The sequence below is a fragment of the Marmota monax genome, unplaced genomic scaffold, assembly GCF_021218885.2.
Source record: "Marmota monax isolate L192 unplaced genomic scaffold, Marmota_monax_Labrador192_F-V1.1 WCK01_AAM20220418_F8-fsc00020, whole genome shotgun sequence".
NCBI classification, from domain to species: domain Eukaryota; kingdom Metazoa; phylum Chordata; class Mammalia; order Rodentia; family Sciuridae; genus Marmota; species Marmota monax.
In genome coordinates, this window is record NW_026692912.1 from 8,122,739 (window position 1) to 8,145,769 (window position 23,031).

General features: G+C 53.7%; 1 protein-coding gene across 13 annotated transcripts in view; it reads left to right on the forward strand.

Moving 5' to 3' along the window:
• Znf618 (zinc finger protein 618) overlaps window positions 1–20,488 on the forward strand; it is a 161,145-nt gene extending 140,657 nt beyond the window's left edge. For 7 of the 13 annotated variants that reach the window (XM_046451223.2, XM_046451232.2, XM_046451225.2 and 4 more), the window contains 4 exons: window positions 1,879–1,962; window positions 4,530–4,607; window positions 12,414–12,515; window positions 13,124–20,488. In XM_046451223.2, coding sequence (XP_046307179.1) covers window positions 1,879–1,962; window positions 4,530–4,607; window positions 12,414–12,515; window positions 13,124–14,640 — 1,781 coding nt within the window. In that variant the 3' untranslated portion in view covers window positions 14,641–20,488. The remainder of the gene's footprint in view (window positions 1–1,878; window positions 1,963–4,529; window positions 4,608–12,413; window positions 12,516–13,123) is intronic. The other 6 variants (XM_046451224.2, XM_046451233.2, XM_046451226.2 and 3 more) reach the window with 1 other exon arrangement.
• Window positions 20,489–23,031: the final 2,543 nt, after the last annotated feature.

A 23,031-nucleotide genomic window follows, 5' to 3' on the forward strand; every position in this document is an offset into this window, starting at 1 on the left:
CAGCAAGCCGGGGGCATGCCTGGACTGCCTCTGTGACTTAGAAGAGTCTTGATGGGATCATTCCTGGGTTTCCCAGCTGGGCAGGCCAGAGGACACCAGGTTGGGAGCAGGAACTGGCAGGGCCTGTGAGGTGGTGCGAGCTGGACGTGGTCACCCCCTCATCCTCCTGGAGTGTGGAGCTCTTGTGTGGGAGAGAACACGCCTGTGCCTGGGACTTGGCTTGGAGCCTCACACACTGGCTTTCCGTCAGAGGCACATGAAGCAGTGCAAATTTTGCACAATTGGTTGAGCAGTAGGGGACTCCCAAGAGTTGGCAACATCCGTTGTGCTGAGTTCCAAACAGATGTTGGTCAGAACAAAACTCCCACGAGGTGGGCACCTGTCCCCTTGTGGACACAAGGGTTAAGGTGGAGAAGGCAATTGCTTCCTCACTCCAGAGCTTCATAAATGGAGGCATGGACTCCCCCGGTGACATCTCACTGCTGTCTTAGAGGGCTGGGAATGCACCCTGGGCCTGAAACCAACAGCCTCTCTCTCTCTGCTGTGTTTCTCAGCCTCTCAGAACTATGGGGGGAGTAAGGGAGACCACAGCTGAGGAGTGTCTGCACCAGGGCCTGCACAGAGTAGGTGCTCAGTTAGGAGGGCCTCCTTACAGACAGCTGGCAGGTGCTGTCTGAGGTGCTTGGCCCAGGCAGTCTGCAGACACCTCTGAAAAGAGCCTTGTCCCCAGGAGGGAGGCTCCTTGTCACGGGGGAGGGCGGGGAGAGCTGTGTCAGGCCGTGGAGCTACTCTGGCTTCCTTTCCCACCCATCATCCCCATGGTCATTGAAGCCCTGGCACTCACAGCTGAGCACTTGCCCTTCTGGGGTAGGGTGGACAGGATAAGACTGGCATTTCCCAAAATGGGTTCTTAGGTCCCCACTTTGGTGGGCTACTACAGAATCTAGTATGTTTAAAATGGGGTTCCACGGACCCCTGATGTTCCGTAGGAGCTGAGTTAAGTAAAGGCGAACAGTCTCATTCTGGGAGGACTTCAAGCCTTGGCTGTCCTCTTGCAAGTTCTTTCTCCTTACGAAGGGGACAGGGTGGGCTGACATCCCAGTTGACGTGTGCCCTGAGGCCTTCAGCTCTTGGAGTAGCGGTGTCCCTGTGGTGCCAAGAGTGTCTTGGAAAGCAGGTTCTCTTCCACCGCAGATTCTCTGTTTCGGTGCCTTCTGCAGGTGGGGCGGGGCGGGGCCTGGGGTGTTCCACCTGCCTGCACCCTGTTTCTGCATCGTGGGGTTTTGAAAGAGAACCAGAGAGAGGGCCGGCCACTCAGCAAGCTGCAGCCCACTGGCAGAGATGCCAGAAATCACTCAAGGGTGGCCGGGCCCTGGTCCCCTCCCCTCGGTGAACTGACCCCTCGCTTTCCGTGCCGGCCATGCCCCCTGACCCAGGATGCTCTGCCTGCCGCTGGTGACCACCAGCTTGGGAAACTGGAGTCTGCTGCTTGACCTCCTGCTGTATCAGAGCCGCCCCCAGGAAACAGGCCGCCGTCCTCCCTGCTCCTTCGTGGGGCCGTGGAGTGGGGTCTGGCTGAGGGAGTGGCTGTTGGCAGGTTCAAACGAATTGGTGTCACACATGTGGAACCAAAGATGGGAGACCCAGGCCCACGTGCCATCTGCTCACAGGCTGGATTCCATCTGTGTCCCTGGGCAGCTCACCCCCCACGGTGCCTAGACTTCCTGGGCATGGCCAGGAGGGTTTCCTGGGGCCCCCCTGTGCTGTTCCCCCAGCAGAGAGTCCTGGGCATTCACCCAGCCCCGGGGCCTCCTCCTGCCCTCCCTGGAGACCTCGTGCTGACTGTCCCCATGGTTTTCTGTCCTGTCCCTCTCCTAGCAGAAAGCGCCTTTAGTCGGAGAGTAGAAGGCAAAGCACAAAACCACTTTGAAGAGACCAACAGCAGTTCACAGAACTCCAGCGGTGAGTGTGCCCGTGACACCAGTGCTGGCTGGCACCACAGCCACCTCCATCCCAGCAACAGGCCCTTATGGGCTGAGTCTTCCTGGTGCATGATGGTTCGGAGCGGGGGAGGCTGGGGCTGGGAAGGGGAGGGACAGCAGGGCCAGGCAGAAGCAGGAGGGGCCTTCTCTTCCAGGGCCACCCTTCTGTGGCTCTTCTTTGTCTGCTCCCCGTGGAGAGAGAAACTCCCCCTTCCCAAAACTTGTCAACCAGCCCAGATGGCCTGAGAGAGCCATTGCTGCTTTTAACACTAATGTTGCAGCCGGTTTCTTCCTAGAGAGGCAAAGGGGGTACAGTAGAGAAGGCTCTGAAAGCCAGAGGTCCCAGATTTCACCCCCACTTTGGACCTGGCACTGTCCTAAGGAGGATTCCCTTCCAGCCCCTCCAGCACAGGCTCTTTGCCGTTTCCTGGTGGTGTCTGGCGCCCCCTGTTGACTGCCTCGGGCAGGACCCTGGCAGAGCACCCCAGCCTCTAGCATGGCTGCTGTGGGGTCAGCCTGGCAGGCCACAGGTGGTCACAAGCAGCCTCTGTCCCAGAAAGGCACAGCAGGGACAGCCAGGGCTTAAGGAAACAGGCGTCCCGCCACTGTGGCTTCCCTAGGCTGAGGCACCTGTGGGGACAGGACTCTGTGCGGTAGCTGGGGACACAGATGGTGATGCAGCCCCGGCCCAGGAGTGAGCCAGCTCCACCGCCTGGCCACTAGCGACTTCAGCCAGTGCCTCCGTTTCTCCCCACTGTGGTGACCTGACGGAGCCGCAGTGAGTGCCCCGGCCAGTGACGCACTGAGGCACGTGGGGCTTTTCCTGGTTGTTGGGTTTTTGGTTTGCTTTGTTTTTTTAGTGAACCAGTGAAGCTTGAGTGCCTAGGGACGGGGCTGGGGTTTTAGATGATGTCACGCACACCACCTCTCCAGGGCAGCCTGTGAGTGGAGGGGTGACTCACCAGGCAGGACTAAGTAGCAGTATGGGACTGGAACAGAGGTCTCCCGATGTGCCCTGGGCTCCCAGCCACGCCACCCTGCACCCCCTGTGCCCCTCGTGCCCTGGAGCTGACTTCACGGTCGGGAATGATGCCGTCATGGGCTGCTGCCGCCGGCAGCCACCATTTATTGAGCGCTTACTATGTGCCTAGCGTGTGTTCGGAGCGTGATGTGCCTCACCCGTTTCCATCCTTACCACATCCCCGTGGGAGCTCAGTGAGGAGACTGAGCTCAGGAGAGTTGCTCGTAACCCCATGGGCCGCAGACTGTTGCTACTCCCCCATCCTGCCGACAGACCCCGGGAGCACCTTCCGGCACTGCCCCAGGTGGACGGCCACGTGGATGTTCTCTTGTTAGGACTCCTGTGTCCTCACAAAATCCTGGAGGGATGACCCTGCCTGATCTCACCCTGCCCGGAGGCCCCAGCACCCACGGGAAGCCTGCACTCTCTGAAATGTGTGACCCACTCCATGCCACCACCACCCCATGCTTCCCCCCAGATTGTGCACCTGGCTGATGGGTGCTCCCCACTCCTGGGAGCCCCATGCGGCTCACAGGTTAGAAAGAGAAGTCATGGCGGTCACAGAACCGCAGACTGGGAGAGACTCAGCTAAACGGTTTCTCTTTTGCAGAAACTGCAAGTCCCCTGATTCCCAATCCTTCCCCTCTCCTGCAGAGTAAGTGACCATCCTGTTGGGGGGCTGGAGGGGGCAAGGTAGGGCAGGACTCGGCTGGCCTCCTGCACCCCTGACCTGGGCTTTGGAGACTGGCTTAGGCCACCCTCCTGGGCAGGCGCAGCAGCAGGTGGGAGGCCCCAGGGCCAGTAGACAAGTTTGGACAGGGCAGGGCAGAGCCCTGGCCCCAGGCAGCCTGCCTCTGCCCCTCAACCCTGCCAGGCGTCCCCTCCTGGCCATCAGTGCAGCCTCTGGACACCTCCTTGGAGCTGGCCAGCCACCTCCCCTCTCTGCCTCACTCTTCCACTGTTCTTTTCCCACTTCCTTCCTCTCCTCCTTCCCCTTAGTTCCCTGGAGTGCTGGGGACAGAGCTGGCAGTCCAGGCCCAGGTGCCCTGGCTCCCTTCCGCTGCCTCCTCCTGTCCTCGTCCCACCCCCACCCTGGCCTCCTGCTTCCTCACTGAGCACGTGTCGGCTGCCGTTTTTTTGTTGGTTCATACATTCATTCATTCACTCATTTGTTCACTTGGTGAATGTGACTTCTGTTGTCCCCAGGTAGAGGGCTGGGCTGTGGCACCAGTCACTGTTCTCAGAGAATTCTTGCTCCCTGGATGGGGGCCTCCCCAAGTCCCTCCCAAGTGCCCAGAACAGTGCCTGGCACGCAGTAAGCGCTCAATAAATAGCACTCCACCAGATCCCGTGATCTCCAGCTGCATGTCTTCCTCTCTCCATTGCTCCCTGTGTCCCCAGCCTAGTGCAGGGGAGCAGACAGGCTGGGCCCGGAGCCCTGAGCACAAAGACCCAGCGTATGTTTGGGTCCCCCCAGAAGGTGCCCGGGTGTGTGCTGCCCCTCACGCTGCCCCGTCTCCCCCCAGAGCCCTACACCTGCGGAGCCTGCGGGATCCAGTTCCAGTTCTACAACAACCTGCTGGAGCACATGCAGTCCCACGCAGGTAAGGGCCCCCCGCCAACCCTGGCTCCTCTCCTGCCCCCTCCTCAGATCCTCAAATGGAAGAGAGAACTGAGGTCCCTGGGAAAGGGACTTTCCTGCCCCCCCCCCCCAGGATGTGAAAGCCACCCTCAGAGAGCCCTAATCAGCCAGTTATTTATGACACAGGGTGGTCCGCACAGGCCCTGTGGGAGCACCGTTGGGGGAGGGGTACAGAGTCAAAGAAGGCTTCCTGGTTGGGCCCTGCGCTGATCCTGAAGGCTGAGGAAAAGGTGAGAGTTGAGTGTGGCCTGAGGTCAGCCGAGCAGAGGCCGAGGTGGCTGTGAGGAGCCTCCCGCCCAGGCTGGGCTTCAGCCAGTCTAGGATGCTCCCATGCACTGTAACACTGTGTCCTGTAAAACAGTTGCACTCAGAGTCAGACTTGGTGGTGCTTGCCTGTAATCCCAGCTGTTCAAGAGGCTGAGGCAGGAGGAGGCAAGTTTGAGGCCAGCCTGGGCAATTTAGCAAGACTGTGTCTTGAAATTACAAAAAAAAAAAAAAAATTTAAAGGGCTGGGAATGTAGGTCTGTGGTAGTGCATGCGAGGTTTAATCCTGGGTACAGGAAAAAAGCAGATGTGGGAGTCACCAGGAGGGCTGCTCCATGCAGACTCCTAGACCATCCCCTGAACCAGGACCAGTCTGAACCTCTAAAGCGAGTTCAGAGCCACCGCCCCTAGACAGCCTGACGGGCAACGTTGCAAGAGGAAGCACATCCCGGAGGGGGCAGCTGGCTTGGGTCTCTCTGTGCCTCAGGGGAATCCTCCAGGGGCATTAGAAGCCATGTGTGGAAAGCACCCTGCACACGGGGTGGCTCGGTTGATTGGCAGCTGCTGTTGATGCTACTGTCATTGTCGTGGCTATCATTTGTACCCCTCGAAGGTTATAGATCTTTCATATAATCCTCCATGCCGGGCTCAGCCAGCGCAGAACACGGCAGGACAAGGCTCTTAGGGTAGCCGCTGCTCTGCCGTGAGCTCCACTTGTCTTCGTCCCACACGTATTTATTGGGGATCTGCCATATATCAGGCACTGGTCCGCACGATCTTGGGGCTGGGCCATTATTTCTGAGGAGCTCTTTCAAATCAGGTCAGACCTCTTGAGTGGCAGCCAGGACACTTGAGTTCCAGTTCTGCTGCAAGGATGTGCCCTGATGCTGTGTGACCTCAGGCAGGAAACTCTGTCCCCATCCCTAAAATGAGGGTACACAGACCCCAGGTCCCCAGCTGTCAGCTCACACCACCTTCCTGTGTCCCCGGGCCTTCCTCCTGACTTTGCCCTCAGCCTCCCTTTCCTGGCTTGGACACCTCAAGGCACTTAGACTTGCCCCAGGGCAACCAGCATCCCTGAGCTAGTGATGATTGGCAGTCTGTGGGGACCACCTGAACCTGAACGTGCCTGGACCCGAGGCCTACCGCCCTGTACCACCCGGCCTTGGCCACCCTCCACCTCAAAACCCTGGATGCTCCACCCACCCCCTCCTAGCTTCTGGACCTGCTTCTGGAAGCTGAGCTCTAATTAGGGAAGCGTCTATGCCAGAGCTTCCCCACCTCTCAGCAGTTGGAGGACGGGAGGCTATTAGAATGCAAATCGGGGCTGAGCCTGGCGGTGGCCCCGCCTCTCCCGGCATCTCGGCTTGTTTCCGAGGAGTTTCCAGTTGCTTTGTTCTGGTCCGGCGCTGCCAGAGAATGCCTGGCCAGCGAGCCAGGCAGAGCCCGGCTGAATCCCAGCCAGCTGAGTCGGGATTAAAGGATTGGCTCCGGGGAGGGCAATTAAGCGTCATGAGCTGCGCAGTTCACAGCGCCACTGATAAAGAGGATCAGCCTCCAGTAACACCAATCTCATTAAGAGGCTGCTGAATGGCACGGGCTAATTCTCACTAATAAACTTCCTTTCCCTACTGTAGGAAGCCGGTCCACCCTGGCGACAGCTCAGAGTGTGTACTGGCAGTAATGATACTGGCGACAGCAGGCATTCAGCGCTCGCTCTCTGGGTGTCTGCGTGGCACTCGGGGCTTTCTGTAGGGCTTTTATCAGCTGGTTGACGTTGTTGGTCCATTTACACAGGCCAAGAACGAGGCTCAGGGGACGTGATCACTGGCCCCCAGTCGCACAGCCCCTGAGTCGGCTTGACATCACTCGAGCTTCTGCTTGATGCCGGGCTTTGTGCTCAGGGTTCTGTGCACGTTCACCTTACCTCTCAGAAGATCCCGAGTCAGTGCCCGTACTAACCCCACTTCACAGAGAGGAGACCCACACACAGAGTGGTTTGTGACTTGCTCCAGGTGATGAGATCACTGTGGTGACTAGACCAGGCTCCCTACCTGAACATGAACTCCAGAGCCCGAGTGCCCAGCCTCCTTACCTGCAGCCACCAGCACACCCTGGGGAGGTTCAGTGGCCACAGGCCTCCCTGCCAGCCCCTTAATGAAGTCCACTCAGGAGGACCATGGCTGAGGAGGCCCACGGCCTTGCCAGCAACGATGAAGTTGGGAGGTGGCTGCGCCAGGTTTGTGATCCCTCTGAGCTGCTTTACCTCTCCAGGCTTGGTTTTCCTGTCTGTGGCATGAGTTTATCCGTACCCTCCTCAGGGCTGCGTCAGGTTGCAGAAAAGGCCTGTGCTCGGAGCTCCACGTCCCAAGCCCAGCAGCGGCCGGGGCCTGTTTTTCCATCACCGTCAGAAGCACAGGTTGCCTGTCTTTCTCATTGAAATGCTTGGGACCAGAAGTGTTTCAGATTTGGGATATTTTGAAATTTGGAATAGTTGCATGTCCATGATGAAGTTATCTTGAGGATGAGTGGAAACCTGAGGGTCCCTTTGGCTTTACACATACCTTAGACACAGGCTGAAGGTGACTTATCCTATCTTAACACACTGCGTTTGGCCTGCGACCCATCACCTGGGGTCGGGTGTGGAATTTCCCACTTGGGACGTCATGCTCAGAACCTTTCAGGTTTTGGAGTGTTTTGGATTTTCAGAGTGGGCGTGTTCTGCCTGTTCTGCTTGGTCCTCCTGCAGTGTTCTCTCCGAAAACAACTACTATTCCCCCTTCACACCCAGCCCCTCACGGAAACGCATGGGGCAGGGCCACGTCCAGGTAGCTGCGTGGAGTGAATCTCATTTTCAGTACAAGCCATAAATCGCACCCTTCAGAGCTTGGAACCAGACCTAATTTATATCAGAAGGAGTGTCTGTGGGATCTGGAGGAAAACATTTACAAAACATGGACCAGTACTAGATATTGTTGTCAGTTCTACGTCCTGTGTAAAGGCAGAGAGAATCAGCCCTGCAGGGTACCCAGCCCCAGCATTGTGCATGGAGGAGGGGAAACTGAGGCCCAGAGAGTTGAAATGAGAAGTGTCCAGTGGCAGAGTTGGGTTCACATCCGGCGCTTTCCAATCCCTGTGCTCCAGGGAGAAGGTTAACAAGACAGGCTGCTGGTTCCCATGGGGACATTAATTTCCCCTTTGTAAACAGAAGCTCTGTCCATCAAAAGCAATGCATTCCCTCCACCAGGAAAATGCATGGTATTTAGAAAATAAAGAATCAACCATAGTCTCTCTATTTAAAGCTAACCACTATTACCAACTTAATGGGTTTCTTTACACTATTTTAAATTAAAATCAGATTTCCTGAGGCAATTTACATAAATGAAATGGACCACTTTTTTTAAGAGTACGATTCAATGGGTTTTGACAACTGTATACACTGTTCAGCCACCATCACCATCAAAATATATGACAATACCATCAACCCAGAAAGTTCCCTGTTTCCCCCGCACCCTGGCAATGGAACCCAGAACTAACTACGCTTTCACTATTGTTCGTCCTTTCCTGGCATTTTACATATGGAGGTTTCCTGCTCGGTGACAGTAATCACTTTGAATTGGTGAATAGTCTTCCATGGTTTCAATGTGTCACAAGTTCTTTATCCATTCACCGTTGATGGACATGTAGGTCTCCAGTTTGGGGCTATTGCAGATAAAGCTGCTGTGAGCTTGTGCTGTGCAGGAGCCCTTGTGTAGGTGTCTGTTGTAACTCTCGAGTGTCTACTGAGGAGTGGAGACCTGGGTCCTGTGCTGTGTTTAACGGTTTGAGGACTCTCCAAACAGCTTCCTGCAGTGGCTGCAGCATGTTTCCATTCCTGCCAACAGTGCGTGAGGGTCTTGTTCCTCAACTCTCGCGACACTTTCGTTACCTTGCTTTTTGACTAGAGCCATCCTAATGCAAGGGAAACTGGATTTCATTGTGGGTTTGATTTGCGTTTCACTGGCGGCTAATGGCGTTGAGCATCTTTTTGTTGTTGTTGTTTATGGGCTTTTGGGCCATTTGTATGTCTTATGGGGAAGAGATATCTACTCAGATCTTTTGTCAATTTTTTCAGTGTTTTTCATTTTGTTATTTAGTTGTGCAAGTTCTTTGTACATTTAGAGCACCCCTACAGATAGAGGATTTGCAAATAAATTGTTTTTCCTATTTTGTAGGTTGTCCTTTTGCTTTCTTGATGCTGTCCTTTGAAATACAATTTTTTTTTAGTTTGTTGAAGCCTATTTACCTGTTTTTCTCATCATCTGTGCTTTTGTTATACCTAACAAACCATTGCCTAACCCCAGATCACAAAGGCTCGACTCCTGTGCTGTCTCCTGTACTCCATGTTGAGTTGATTTTTGCATATGGTGTGAGGAAGGGATAAAACTACTTTTTTTCCTTTATTTTGAGATGGAGTCTTACTATATTATCCAGGCTGGCCTCAAATTCATGGCCTCTGTGCCTCCCAAGTTGCTCGGGACCACAGGTGTGCATGACCAGCTAGCTCTTAAAGTGGAAGCTTGTAACACTGATTTTGAACCTAACTTCTTTTTCAGTATTGAATGCTACCGATAAACCCTGTTTATAGACAAATCACACACATTTTGAAATGTTTGTTATGTTCATTAAGTTGAAAACATTTTCCTAATTTCATTTGTTTTTTTTTTCTTGTGACCCATGAGTTATTTAAATGGATGATGTTTAATATTCCAATAGTTGTAATTTTTCTAAATATCTTTTTATTATTGGCTTCTAATTTGTTATACCAAAGCCAGAAACCAAACTTGATATGATTTTGTATTTTTGCCCCACTCCCTTTTCTGGGAATCCAGTTACATGTACATCAGGTTGTTTGACGTAGTCCGCTAGATTCTTAATGTTTAGTCTTCCAGGAACTAAGAGAAGAGCTGACTTTCTAGTTATGATTGTGCATTTGTCTGGTTTTTCGTTTCTCTGGATTTTTGCTTTATGAGTTTGAAAGCTCTGATACCTTTTGCGTACACATTCACAATGACTGTGTACTCTTGGAAATTTGGCCTCTTTGTCATCATGCTGGGCCTCCTATTATTGCTGGTCCTGTTATTGCTGTTATTCTCTGAGCTCTGGTCTCCTGTAACATAGCCCACCCCTCCGCTCTCCTTTTGCCCCTGTTCATATGGTGTTTTTATTTAGTCTTTTACTTTGAACTGCTTCCTCTTTATATTTAATGAGGTTTCTTAGAGATAATGTATTGTCAAGCCTTGTTTTTTTAAAGAACCCCTTGAGTTTTCTTTGGGATTTTGAGACATTCGCACTTAGTGTAATTTCAGTCCTGTTGGGTACAGATCTGCCGTCCTTCTCCTGATTCACTGTTCATCTGGTTTGTTCTCTGTTCCTTTTTTCTCTAATTTTCCTACCTTACTTTGGGCTGAGAATTTTTTGATTCCATTTTTTTATCTGCACAATTGACTTATTAACTATAATCTCTGCTTTTATGGTTTTATTTGGGCTTAAACTATCTATGCTGAATTGCCCACAGTCTCTCTCCGTGTTGCTAGAACCTTCCAGGGGTACCTTCTGTTTCCCCGACCTGTCCTGCCCTGTTCCACGGTGTGCCCTTACCTGTGATCTCCTCAGTTCGTGGTCACTGTTTTCCAGTGGGCAGTCAGTCCCCTCTGAAGGTCTTTACAATGCGGAGAGGTTTTGTACTTACCCACAGGCGCAGTGCCCAGCCGTCCTTCAGATTCTTAGTGTCCCTCTCTTTCTTAGCTCGGATGAACTTCCTGTATTTCTTCTAATGAAGTCTGGTTTTTGTCTCTGTCTTAAAAGTCTGTTATTTCACTTTAACTTGTTCCTCGTTTGTCCTTCACTCTCTGGACCCAGGACGCACAGTGGCCCTTTTCTTATAGCATGTCCTTCTCTTGCCTTGGGCTGTGCAGTTCTTGGGGACAAGTCTGCTGCCGTTCTGCTTGTGCTCATCTGTACGTGATCCCCACCCCACCCCCCATAGCTGCTTTCAAGATCTTTTTCTCTTCGTTGGTTTTCAACAACTTGATCATGATGGGATGATGTGCGTTCGTTGTTGTTGTTGTTGTTGTTTTTAATGTTTATTCCTCATTGGACATAATCGAGCTTTTTGAATCAAAATTTGTTGTCTTCACCTATTTTGGAAGAATTTTGACTTGAGAGTTTTGGGCCCCTCCAGTCCCTTTTCCTGGGACCCCCGTTTCTGTCTATGTGTGTGGGTATTGAACGGCCTGATTCTGCTCTGGCTCCGTTTGTTTCTGCCAGCCCTTGACCTCTGGTGTTCAGGATGAGCCTGGTTTTGTCTTCATGTTCACGATCTCTTCTCTGATGGCGTCTGATCTCCTTTCACCTCATGTGCCGTCATTTTCACATGAGCATTTTCCCATTTTCCACTCCCCCCTCATGTTTGTGTTTCTCCTTGTGCCTCTGAGCGCATGCACACGGACAGCTGCTGTCTCTGAGGACTTCACTGGCTGCTCCGTCGTCTCTGGTCTGTTTCTGTTGCCTGGTTTTTCTCCTAGTTAGTTGTACCCATCTACTACTTACTGGATACTTGGTATTGTGCCTTTTACATTGTTGGGACGTCATTGGTTTTTATCTGTTTATTTATATATTGTGGCACTGAGGATTGAACTGAGGGCCTTACTTATGCTAGGGAGGTGCTCTACCGCTGAGCTATACCCGGAGCCCTTTTTATGTATTTTGAGACAGGATCTCACTAAGCTGCTCAGGCTGGCCTTGAATTTGACATCCTCCTGCCCCTGCCTACTCAGTGGCAGATTCAGTGTATTTCTTGAAAGAGGGTTGGATTTGTCTGTCTGCAGTCTAGTCATTAGGATCACCTTTATACTTCTGAGGCTTGTTCTCAAGACAATATGGCAAGCAGGGACCAGCCTTCAGTCTGTGGCACATTTAGTTCCCTGGGTAAGATGGGGACCCTGCCCAGTTCCTCTTGCACTGAAGTCTTTTTCCCACCTGCCTGTCATCTTGTGCAAACCTTTTTTACATACGGACCTCAGAACTTTGTACTTTGTGTCATGTAAGTAGGGCTTTGGTGTTGTTTCATTTATTTAATGAAACTGCTAATAAATATGGCAGAGTGTGGTGACACACACATATCAGCTACCTGGGAGGCTGAGGCAGGAGGATCACAAGTTCAAGGCTAGTCTAGGCAACTTAATGAGACCCTGTCTCAAAATAGAAAAGGGCCAGTAGATGACTTGCCTGGACTGTGGGAGGCCCTGGGTTCCATCCCGAGTACTGCTCCCCTGCTAAAAAAATCATATTGAAAACACCAAAAAATGTATCCTTTAGTGAAGTGGGAGAGGAGCTGTCTGCGGAGAAGCCAGGTTGACTGGCCTGAGTCCTCATGTGGTTCACCTACCACACAGTCTTGCCTTGTCTGTAAAGGCCAGCCTCTTGCCCTTCAAGGCAACACCCTGTCCCCTTGTGCCCACAGCTGACAACGAAAACAACATCGCCTCCAACCAGTCCCGGTCTCCACCTGCTGTAGTGGAAGAGAAGTGGAAGCCCCAGGCCCAGAGGAACAGCGCCAATAACAGTAGGTCTCCTCCACAGGGCAGGAGCCCCGCCCAGGCCCGCCAGCCCCGCTCCAGCCATTCCCCTGCTCCGACAGCCCCCTGTGCCTCCTGTGGTGATGCAGGAGGAGGCCTGAGGCTTCCAGAACACACTTGCACCTCATGCTAGGAATCCTTAACTCAGGACAGGAGGCCCTGGGAGAGGAGGTGATTGTGTTGTGGTCAGAGAGCACCAGCAAGTGCCAGATTTAGGAGCCACCACCTGCCATTTCTGTTGGCTGTTCCTTCCTGCCACTGGCTCCGTCTATTTTATTCACTAAAGGTCCCTGGTTTTCATTGATTCCTACGTTGAGGGTGAGGTTAGTTGTCTTCAACGGTCTGGTTGAATGACACACAGGGCAAGTATGTTGCACATATACCACTATTTCCACGCCCATGGCAGACATTACTAATCAATTGTGGAACTTTATTCCTGTGAGACCATCACGTTAGAAGTAGCCTGTGCCCCCAGTGTCCATGTGAGATGAACTCTATTTGTCATCCTGTCCTAGATGTTTAGAGAATTATGCTGCTGCCAGGACAAGTACCTTGATGCAGAATTAATCACAGCTCTCTTTGTGTCCCTTGCCAGCCACAACCAGTGGGTTAACCTCCAACAGCATGATCCCGGAGAAGGAGCGGCAGAACATCGCCGAGCGGCTGCTGCGAGTCATGTGCGCCGACCTGGGCGCGCTGAGTGTGGTCAGCGGGAAGGAGTTCCTCAAGCTGGCCCAGACCTTGGTGGACAGCGGCGCCCGCTATGGGGCCTTCTCGGTCACCGAGATTCTGGGCAACTTCAACACACTGGCCCTCAAGCACCTGCCTCGTATGTACAACCAGGTGAAGGTCAAGGTGACATGCGCCTTGGGCAGCAATGCCTGCCTGGGCATCGGTGTCACCTGCCACTCTCAGAGCGTGGGCCCCGACTCCTGCTACATCCTCACAGCCTACCAGGCCGAGGGCAACCACATCAAGAGCTACGTGCTGGGCGTGAAGGGCGCAGACATTCGTGACAGCGGTGACCTGGTGCACCACTGGGTACAGAACGTACTCTCGGAGTTCGTGATGTCGGAGATCAGGACAGTGTACGTGACGGATTGCCGGGTGAGCGCGTCCGCCTTTTCCAAGGCCGGCATGTGCCTCCGCTGCTCAGCCTGTGCCTTGAACTCAGTGGTGCAGAGCGTGCTGAGCAAGCGGACGCTGCAGGCCCGCAGCATGCACGAGGTCATCGAGCTGCTCAACGTGTGCGAGGACCTGGCGGGCTCTACGGGCCTCGCCAAGGAGACCTTCGGGTCGCTGGAGGAGACCTCGCCACCGCCCTGCTGGAACTCCGTGACGGACTCGCTGCTTCTGGTGCACGAGCGCTACGAGCAGATCTGCGAGTTCTACAGCCGGGCCAAGAAGATGAACCTCATCCAGAGCCTCAACAAGCACCTGCTCAGCAACCTGGCCGCCATCCTGACGCCCGTGAAGCAGGCGGTGATCGAGTTGAGCAACGAGAGCCAGCCCACCCTGCAGCTGGTGCTGCCCACCTACGTCAGGCTGGAGAAGCTGTTCACGGCCAAGGCCAACGACGCGGGCACCGTCAGCAAGCTGTGCCACCTCTTCCTGGAGGCGCTCAAGGAGAACTTCAAAGTGCACCCGGCCCACAAGGTGGCCATGATCCTGGACCCGCAGCAGAAGCTGCGGCCCGTGCCGCCCTACCAGCACGAGGAGATCATCGGCAAGGTCTGCGAGCTCATCAACGAGGTGAAGGGGTCCTGGGCCGAGGAGGCCGACTTCGAGCCCGCTGCCAAGAAGCCCCGCTCCGCAGCTGGCGAGCACCCCACAGCTCAGGAGGATGATCGGCTGGGGAAGAGCGAGGTGTACGACTACCTGCAGGAGCCCCTCTTCCAGGCCACCCCTGACCTCTTCCAGTACTGGTCTTGCGTGACCCAAAAGCACACAAAACTCGCCAAGCTTGCCTTCTGGCTCCTGGCGGTCCCAGCCGTGGGGGCCAGAAGTGGGTGTGTAAATATGTGTGAGCAGGCCCTCCTGATCAAAAGGAGGCGGCTGCTCAGCCCGGAAGACATGAACAAACTCATGTTTCTGAAATCCAACATGCTTTAAGACTCCGAAACAAAGAAAAAGAGAAGAAAACAGAGAAATGACCGTTAGAAAAAACACACAACACTGTCACAAAGAAAAGGAATTTAAGTTCTAAACACTGTGGACCTCATTATAAACGCCCCCTAGAAACTTAAGTGCTTTTTTCCAGTGTGTGTGTGTGTGCATGTGTGTCCACATCCACACGTGTGTGCGTGTGTCCAAACACACGTGCCCGGGGTGTGGGGGGCCTTGTGCTCATCTGCACATCCAGAGAAGCTTTGCACACGCGTGCACACACATACAATCCTGGTGCATGTGCATGCACCTGCCTGCGGGTGTGTGTGCATTGACTGGGTGTGTCAGGAAAGCCAAGTGACTGGGAAAGAGGGAGAAGTTTCACCTTTTCTCGGGAAGGGGCTCTAAAGACTCCATTTTCAGGTGTGCAGATCAGGAGAAGCTGACGTTGTGAAATGTTCAGGCAGCTGAGATCTGAATGACTTGATGCTCCCTGTCCTGGCCTGCCCACACCCAGCCCTCCAGCCCCACCCGCCCCCACCCCGCCCAGCTGCTCTGCCACGGATTCTCCAAACTGCATCAGATGGACAGTTTCTGCACTGGACTTTGTTTCTCGTTCACCTTCAGGGCATTGAGCTGCTGCCTGGGGAGCCCCCTGGGGTGTCTCCAGGCAGCCGCCTTAGAAACACACCTATCTATCTCCCTAAATCAGGAAAAGGAGACTTTAAGAATATAAAGCTGACGTTTTGCTTTTTAATATAAGAGAGGGAAAAAAAGACATTTTTCAGAGAAGTATAGCTAACTGTCTCCACTCAACGTCGTTTTTTTTTCCCTAACATTTTAGCAGTTTTCTCCTCTTTGGGGGGTTTGTTTTGTTTCTTCCGATTTGATTTAGACTCTGCTAGGAGGCACTGAATGTCTAACTTATGTTTCCGAGTTTCGCCCTTTTCGTTCCTCGAGTCACACTGTAAACTAGCTCATCTCAGAGGTACATTCAGTACCCTAAGGTTTTTTTCTGCCTTCCCCCTGCAACCAGTTTTCACCTGTTGGCAGCAAGGTCAAGAGCAAGGTCTTGGCTGAGCTGTCTGCGGACCAGGGGTGGGGGCGGGGTCGCGGGAACCTCAGGCGCGGGGTCTGGTGGAAGCCATAGGGGGCAGCACCTGGCTTAGGGGTTCTGAACATAAGCGGAAGAGCCGCCCCCCTGCTTCGCTGCGCCTGGTACCGCGAGTTCTGACTTCCGTACCCAGAGTGCTCTGCGCTCCCCACCAGGGCCTAACCCTTCCAGCTCAACAGGGACTTCTGCCTTGATCCATGTTCGCGTCCACCACACCCCAGACCCACAGCCTCTCCTACTATTTCGGGGTTCTAGGGGGTCCACAGCCCTCCTGGGACCCCAAAGGCACTTCAGCCCTCTACCCAGGACAGTAGTTGAGCGTGGTGCCTTGTGGGTGGATGCAGTGGACTTGATGCTGTGAAAGGGTCTTTAGGCCTCTCTGCCAGCCCTCAGCCATGAGCAGTTGTGTTCTCCGCAGTCCAGATGCTGAGAGTGACACAGAGGAAGATCAGCTCTCAACCCCCACCCGCCCCACCTCAGTAGAGCTGATGGTCCCACGTCCCTTCAGTGATCATGGCTGTGGGGCAGCGATGGTCACACTTAAGGCAGAGAATGACCACCTTTGTGGGGGCTACTGGCAAAGGAACCGTCTCCCTTCCTGGGGGTGGCTGCGTGACTCCCCCTCCCAGTAATGAAGCATTACTCAACTGCGAGATACCTCGACTACAAAAGCACTGTACTACAGCCCTGTCCCTTGTCCCCGGCAGGAAGGGAGTGAAGTTGGTCATGACTGAGGGCCCAGATCAACGTCTTTGGGGGCCGAGCCTGTGCACTTTGGCTCATGAGAACTGGCCCAGCCCTCCCTGCGGCGTCTGGGACATTCTGGAATGAATACAAGCGGGCCATTTCCACATTCGCTCCAGCGAGCCCCGGTCTCAGGAGCCACTCTGCCATCTCTCCTCCTGGAGAAGTTCTCATGATTTCCTCCACATCTGCAGCTCGGATCCTGTCAACAGGAGAGCCTCAGTGGAACAAGAACAGGGAGGTCCAGACAGGAGCTAAGGTCACTTCCTGGAGTGGAAACAGCAGCAGGCTCTTGACCTTCTGGGCTTTCCAGAAGGGGAGCTCTCGGCTGCTGCTGATAGACAGGCGTCTACAGCTGTGCTTGACAGATGTGGCTGGGGCCACAGCCTGGCACTCCTCACCACACCCGAGCTGCCTGCTTTGTGTGGTCAGTGAGAGCAGCCTTGGAGCAGAACTGTGCTGGTGGCCCTGTTTGGGGGCCACTGAATTTGAAAGTAAGCATTTCGCTCTCTTGGAAAGCTTCTAGCAAGCCCAAGTGTGCAATTAGAACACTCCACATCAGAGAAAGTCTAAACTCAAGGTATCTGGCCACAGGCTGTCACCTGTCACCTTCTCTCTGGTTCTTTTGCACCTCAGTTCAGTGCTTGGGGCTTAGCTGGCCTCTGCAGGTCTGATGTGAAAGCCACTGTGTCCGCACCAAGCTGTCTCCTGCGGCTGCCTCATCCACATGGATAGCAAAGTGGTAGGTGGTCGTTACTCTCTTGCCAGCTCTGGTTCCCCAGGGACTCCTGTCCCCAGTCCTGCTGCAGCAGACAGCTTAACAAAACCCAAAGATCTCACAGGCTCAACCGCTGGCCCCATGTCTCCAGCAATATCCACCTTACCAAATTCTAGCTCAGCCAAAGGATCCGGGCAGGCGCTCCCAGTTCATCTCCTGGTGCCTGGCCTGGCCCTGACCGTCAGAGAGTCATCTGCCTCCTGATTCGGTGACCACTGCAGGTCTTTCCACCACAGGCCTTTGAGGGCTGGGGAACCGGGAAGCTGGGCCTTTTCTGTCAAGATGGTGGCCTGCTGGCTTGGATCCAGCTTGCCACGAGCCATGTGATTCCCAGGACAGAAATGGCCTCTGTTTGGACGTCCATGGCCCCAAGAGGGGAGGTGGAGAGAATACACCTCCACTTAGCAGGGTTTTCCCCCTCATCTGAAGTCACATTGTCACCAACACAGCCCAAGTGAAGGACCCCAGCATTGTGGTCTCAGATTGGAGTAGACTGGGGCGGTCTCGGGCCCACCAGGAGCTGTGCTGCCATCCCGGTCATGGGTGGATGCACCCGTCCCAGCCTGGTCCTCCTGTGGCTGGTGCCGAGGTTGAACTGCCGGGCCACCCTCCAGAGCCACGCAGAAGCTAGGAAACAACAGTGCCACCATCCCATCTGCTGGGTACCTTCACACTGGGCTGGGGAAAGGACATCGAGGATTCCTGGCAAGAAGGGTGGTCCAGTGGCACAGATGAGAAGTTGCAGGTCTCCGGGACCCTAGGAAGGAGTTGGACACCAGCTGCGTGGGCTGGTCCAGCATCCCCTCTTTGAGTTCGACCCTGTATCTCTTGCACTTTGATGAAACACCAGGGAAGAATTCTGCAAGTCGTTTTCCACTGTGAAGCTGAACCTCTGCCTTTAGGAGTCCCCTGTTGGTGAGTGAGGCCACCTGTCACTGGACTTGGGGTGGGCTCCTGGCAGGGTGGGCACCTGGAGAGACGTCAGGGATGCAACACATGCTCTCTGGGGCCACGGGGTCACCAGGAAGGCTCGCAGAGAAGCCTGTATGTGGATGGAGAAGGGAGGCCCGTGAGGCCCAGCAGGGACACCCCCTGACCTTGTCATACCCGTGCTGTTCTCGAAGGGCACGGCTGGCAGCCTGCTGGCCTCGTAGGCTGCACCGAGCTCGGGCTTTTCCCAGGCCTGGGGAGCTTGACAGCCTCTTGTCTGGATGTGTCTGAAGGAGGGCCCCTGGGAAGGCTGCTGGTTTCGATGGGACAGAGAGACGAAGGCTCGTTCTGTGCCCTGGAGATAGTGGATGGGGGCTCCTGTCCCTACCCTGCCAGCCCCAGCCCAGTGGGAGAGCTGGGAAGGACCCCCACTCACTGTGGCTCATGTTTGCTAGGCCAGTTTTGGTGAACCAATGATACAGTGTTTCCCTCTTATGTTTCCCCCCAGGGCGCTCCAGGGCTTCCGGGGATTTTGTTGTTGTAGTTGTTTTTCTTCCTCTCATTTGGGTCTGGCTTTCACCTGCCGAGGCCTGTGGTTTCTGTGCCAGACACACCTGCTCCCGCTGGGATAGGGGGCAACTGTGAGGTCGCGGTCTGACTTAGCCATGCCTCTCCACCACCTCAGGCGTCCTTTAAGGACTGATCCTGTGCAGAAGAGTCGCCAGGTCTGTAGCTGGGCAGTGGCATCACGACCCACAGGGTCCCACCCTCCCAAGCGTCCCACTGGGCATCTTGACTCATCGAACCAAAGTTCCTTAAAGGGGCACAGCCCAGCCTTGTCCACAACCTCAGGGGCCTGGGGATTCCCGTGGCGCACCCTGAAATCCCAGTCGGCACAGACTGGGGTCTGAGGCCAGCCGCAGGGAGGGGCTCCTTCCAAACCCAGGCGCTGGCCGCTCTCCACCTGGCCTGGCCGAGGCGGTGGCTTCCCCGTGGTGAGCCAGCTCCTGAACTGCCGTGGGCTGGGACTTGCCAGCCTGGAGAGATCAGGAGCCACGCGGCCTGGCCACACAGATCCCGATCATCAGGAAACCATTTTGTACACCCACCCGAAGCAGAGATATTTTGTAAGAAGCGTAAATTATTTCCAGTTGTTTTCTGATCCTACCTTTTTCTTTACCCCACACTCCACGTTGGCAATTCGCTCACATCAGGTAAATCTTGAGAAAGCCTTGGTGCCCCCCTGCCCCCACTCAGTAACCACATGCGTGCGCCCTCGTCCCTTCTCAGTAGTGACAGCGTTCTAGGCAATACCATAGACACATCTGACTGTGTCTGTCTCTCCGAGTGCAAGAAACTCAAATCATCTTAAAAAAAAAAAAAAAAGAAAAAAAAGAAAAAAAAAACAAAAAAAATTTACAAAAAAACAAACAAAAAAAAAATATCTTTTTTAGGCCAGAGTTTTCTACAGGTATTAATGAATATTTTTCTTAATCCTTATAAGTTTTATGTGTTTAATATTTCTTAATACCGGTAGCATTAATTTATACTTTTGTAGCAACACAATATTTTTATAAACAGCCAGTGCTTGGCTCAAGTCTTCACGGGGGTTTATGCAGGGCCATCTTGGGGACCCTGTGTACCATGTACTGTATTTAAAAAAAAAATACCTAGTGTCACACTTGCTGTGTTGATTAACAAAAGGCGTTGTTGGCGGTCTCCTGTGTCGTTGATGTACATTCGGCGCTTCTCCGAGGAGTCATTGCATGGGGGTTGAGTTGAGGTTCTTGTGATATGTGAACCCCCGAGGCCAATCTTGAGGGTTTATTTAGGATTTTCTGTGTGTCCTTTGGGTTTTTCTTTTCACTTTGTTTTGGTACCGTTTCTCCATTTACAGCCCAAATCAGTTTTCATGATGTTTAAAACTTTTACTGATTGTCAAATGGAGGAAAGGAACAGGAAAAAAAAAAAAAAGAATTTTTACTAAGTAATAAAATTTAAAACTGAGCTGTTTAAATGTTGCTGTTTTTACCTGTCTGTTCTCGTCCGAAAGTGGAACATTCCCAGGGAGAAGAGGAAGGTTCCATCGGGTTCTTTAAGTCACCAAAAGCCCCAGCCCAGGATTCAGTCCCCCGCCCTCCCCCCCGCCCCTGAATTCTCACCACGCTCTTCCCCGGTGGTTGATACCAAGGCAAAACATCCTTTTCATGGTTAGAGAGGATCAGTTGCTTAAATGAATTCATGTCGGTTGTATTTATGGTTTTACAATAAAACGACCTTTAGGAAGACGCGCTGTGTGATGTTTTCTCTTGGGTTGGGGGTCGGGCCGTGCCATCCAGCAGGACTGGTCTGCTCAGCTTTTTTGCTGCTGTGACTTAAAGACCCAACCAGCACAACTGTAGAGAAGGAGAAGTTTATCTGGGAGCTCACGGTTTCCAAGGTCAGTTTCAGAGGTCAACGGCAGGCTCCATTCCTCTGGGCTGGAGGTGAGGCAGGACATCATGGCAGCAGAGTGTGGCGGAGGGAAGCAGCTCAGGTCGTGGTGATCAGAAGGCAGAGACTGCGCTGGCCACATACATAGACAGACCCCCCAAGCCCCGCCCTAATCCCCACCCCTCCAGCCACACCGGCCACTCCAGGGATCCCAGCAGGGATCCATCCCCGGTCACCCAGTCTTTCCTCCTCCAAACCTTCTTGCAGGTGTCTCACACGTCTAAACCATAACAAGGACTGAGTGAGGAGGTGGGCCATGGGCAGGTGACCCAGGTGGCAACTTGAGACATGCCGGGGGTGCCACTGAGGCTGGGCATGCCAGCTGTCAATCGGTGAGTCATTGGTGAGCTTCACTGGACCAGCTCTGCTAGTGTCTGATGAATGAGTGGGGGTCATGGCTGAGAAGAGGTGGCCCCATGCCCAAGGCACACACCCGAGTGTGCCAGACCCTATGGGCATTCATGTGGCTCTTGTGCCCCTTTTACCAGCATCTTAGGCCTCATGGCGCATGTGACGTGTTGAAACTGTTGTGTGTCACGGTCCGTTTCCTGGAGAAGAGTGTCTCTGGTTTTGGCCCAGTTCCTCATGGCACCTGGGCACTTCTCAGCACCCTCACTGTGAGCTTGGGGACCCGCCCGGGGGCACCTGTCCAGGCCCCAAGTCATTCGTGCTTTTCTTTAGTAACTCAGACCCAAGGCAAGTCAAGAGTGAGAGAGAGAGATGCTTCCGGAAGACCAGCTGTGGCCCGTGCAGGGCCCGCTGCTGGGTAAAGCTGCCTTCTGATTCTCCAGGTGAGTGAATCACAGGACCCTGCTTCCTGTCTCCAGGAATGGTCACTGGACTTTGAGAGGATGTGTTACTTGGGTCTCTGAAAAAAATCCCGTCAAATCCCTTGTGACAGCTGAGAGGCTCCAGAAGCTGGACCAACCTCCTAAAGAACAGCAGCCCTGCTCTCCACTGTCCTCCTTGGGGGACAGGTGTCCTCCTGCCAGGTGACCTGGACATGCCTGAGCCGTGCAGTGGAAGTTGGAAGCAGGAGCTTCTCTGCATCTCAAATAAGGAGTCTGGAGGCCTGCAGAGGAGCCTCTTGAAGGTCATGGTCAAATAGGGCCAGGGTGTGGCCAGGAGCTCCCAGCCCTTGCAGCCAACGGGCCAGCCTCTGGGTTTTACAAGATTGTCTTTTAAAAGGCAAAAGAAAGTTGTGTTACTTTACTGAGCAGCCACGTCTGTTTTGTAACGAATGTCAGCAGCACCATTAAAAGAAAAGTTGGAGATGAAACTATGGAAGAATCAAGTGCATCTTCAGGGAAGGGGCAGCCACTTGCCTGGGAACGATCCCTGGTACCTTGTGAGATGAGCCTGCCGAGCTCTGTGACAGGGTCACACTGCGCCCCCACCCCACCCTGGAGGGAGAGTCAGGATCCCTGAGTTTATTTCATTTTGGTGAAAATAGGTAGCAAGTGACACAGAAAGAAATGGCTCAGGGAGCAGGCAGGTCAGGGATAGGGCTGGTGAACGCCAAGGTGAGGGCCCTCCAAGGGGCATCTTGTCGCCCCCTTGGCTTAAGGATGCAGCCCAGGTTGGCCAGAACCTGCTTTCATGAGAATTGAGAAGGCTGGGTTTTATACGGAAGCTGTTTTTAAATGGTGGTTTCAGAAGTGCACAGAAGTATCTTGTGAGCCCAGTGTCCCTCCCACCGGCAGAAGCCAGCCTACAACAGTAGCGTCCACCCTCTGGTTAAGCATTTGTCCTTCAGGTCACTTCAAAATCCCCCTCTTCAGAGTGGCACCTTCAAAGTCCCATCGGCAGCTGATCCGGTGTGTGAGGCACGTGGGGACACGATGGGCATGACATGTTTGTCAGTGTCAGGCTGAGGAGCCCCCGGTCATTCCTCTTGGAACAGCTGTCTCCCCTGGCTCCTGACCCACCCACTTCTGTCCAGGGAGTCCTGGTCATGAACAAAAACACTGTTCTTCAGGACAGTTCTGTCGGAACCTGGAAGCCACAGCCCTGGAATTGGGAGGAGGGTCTTTGACTGAAGGGGCTGCAGAGCTTCCTGCACCCACCTCTTGCCCCTGGGTCACCCCCTCAACAAGAGACGTGGAACTCCCTCCCTCCTTCCTGATCTCTCCAGAACATGGGCTGAGTCAGCATGAGAGGCAAGCCCTTGACAGAACTGGCCTCTGGCCCTCAGGACACTGGTCCCTCCCCAGAGAAGAGGGGCCCAGCCCTGCCGGCTGTCTGCAGGGTGCCACTAACAGGAGTCAGTCATGAGTCCGATGTTTATAAATCCAGTGTGTAAGTGGAGAGTCCTGGAGGTGTATCTTCTGGTCAGTTG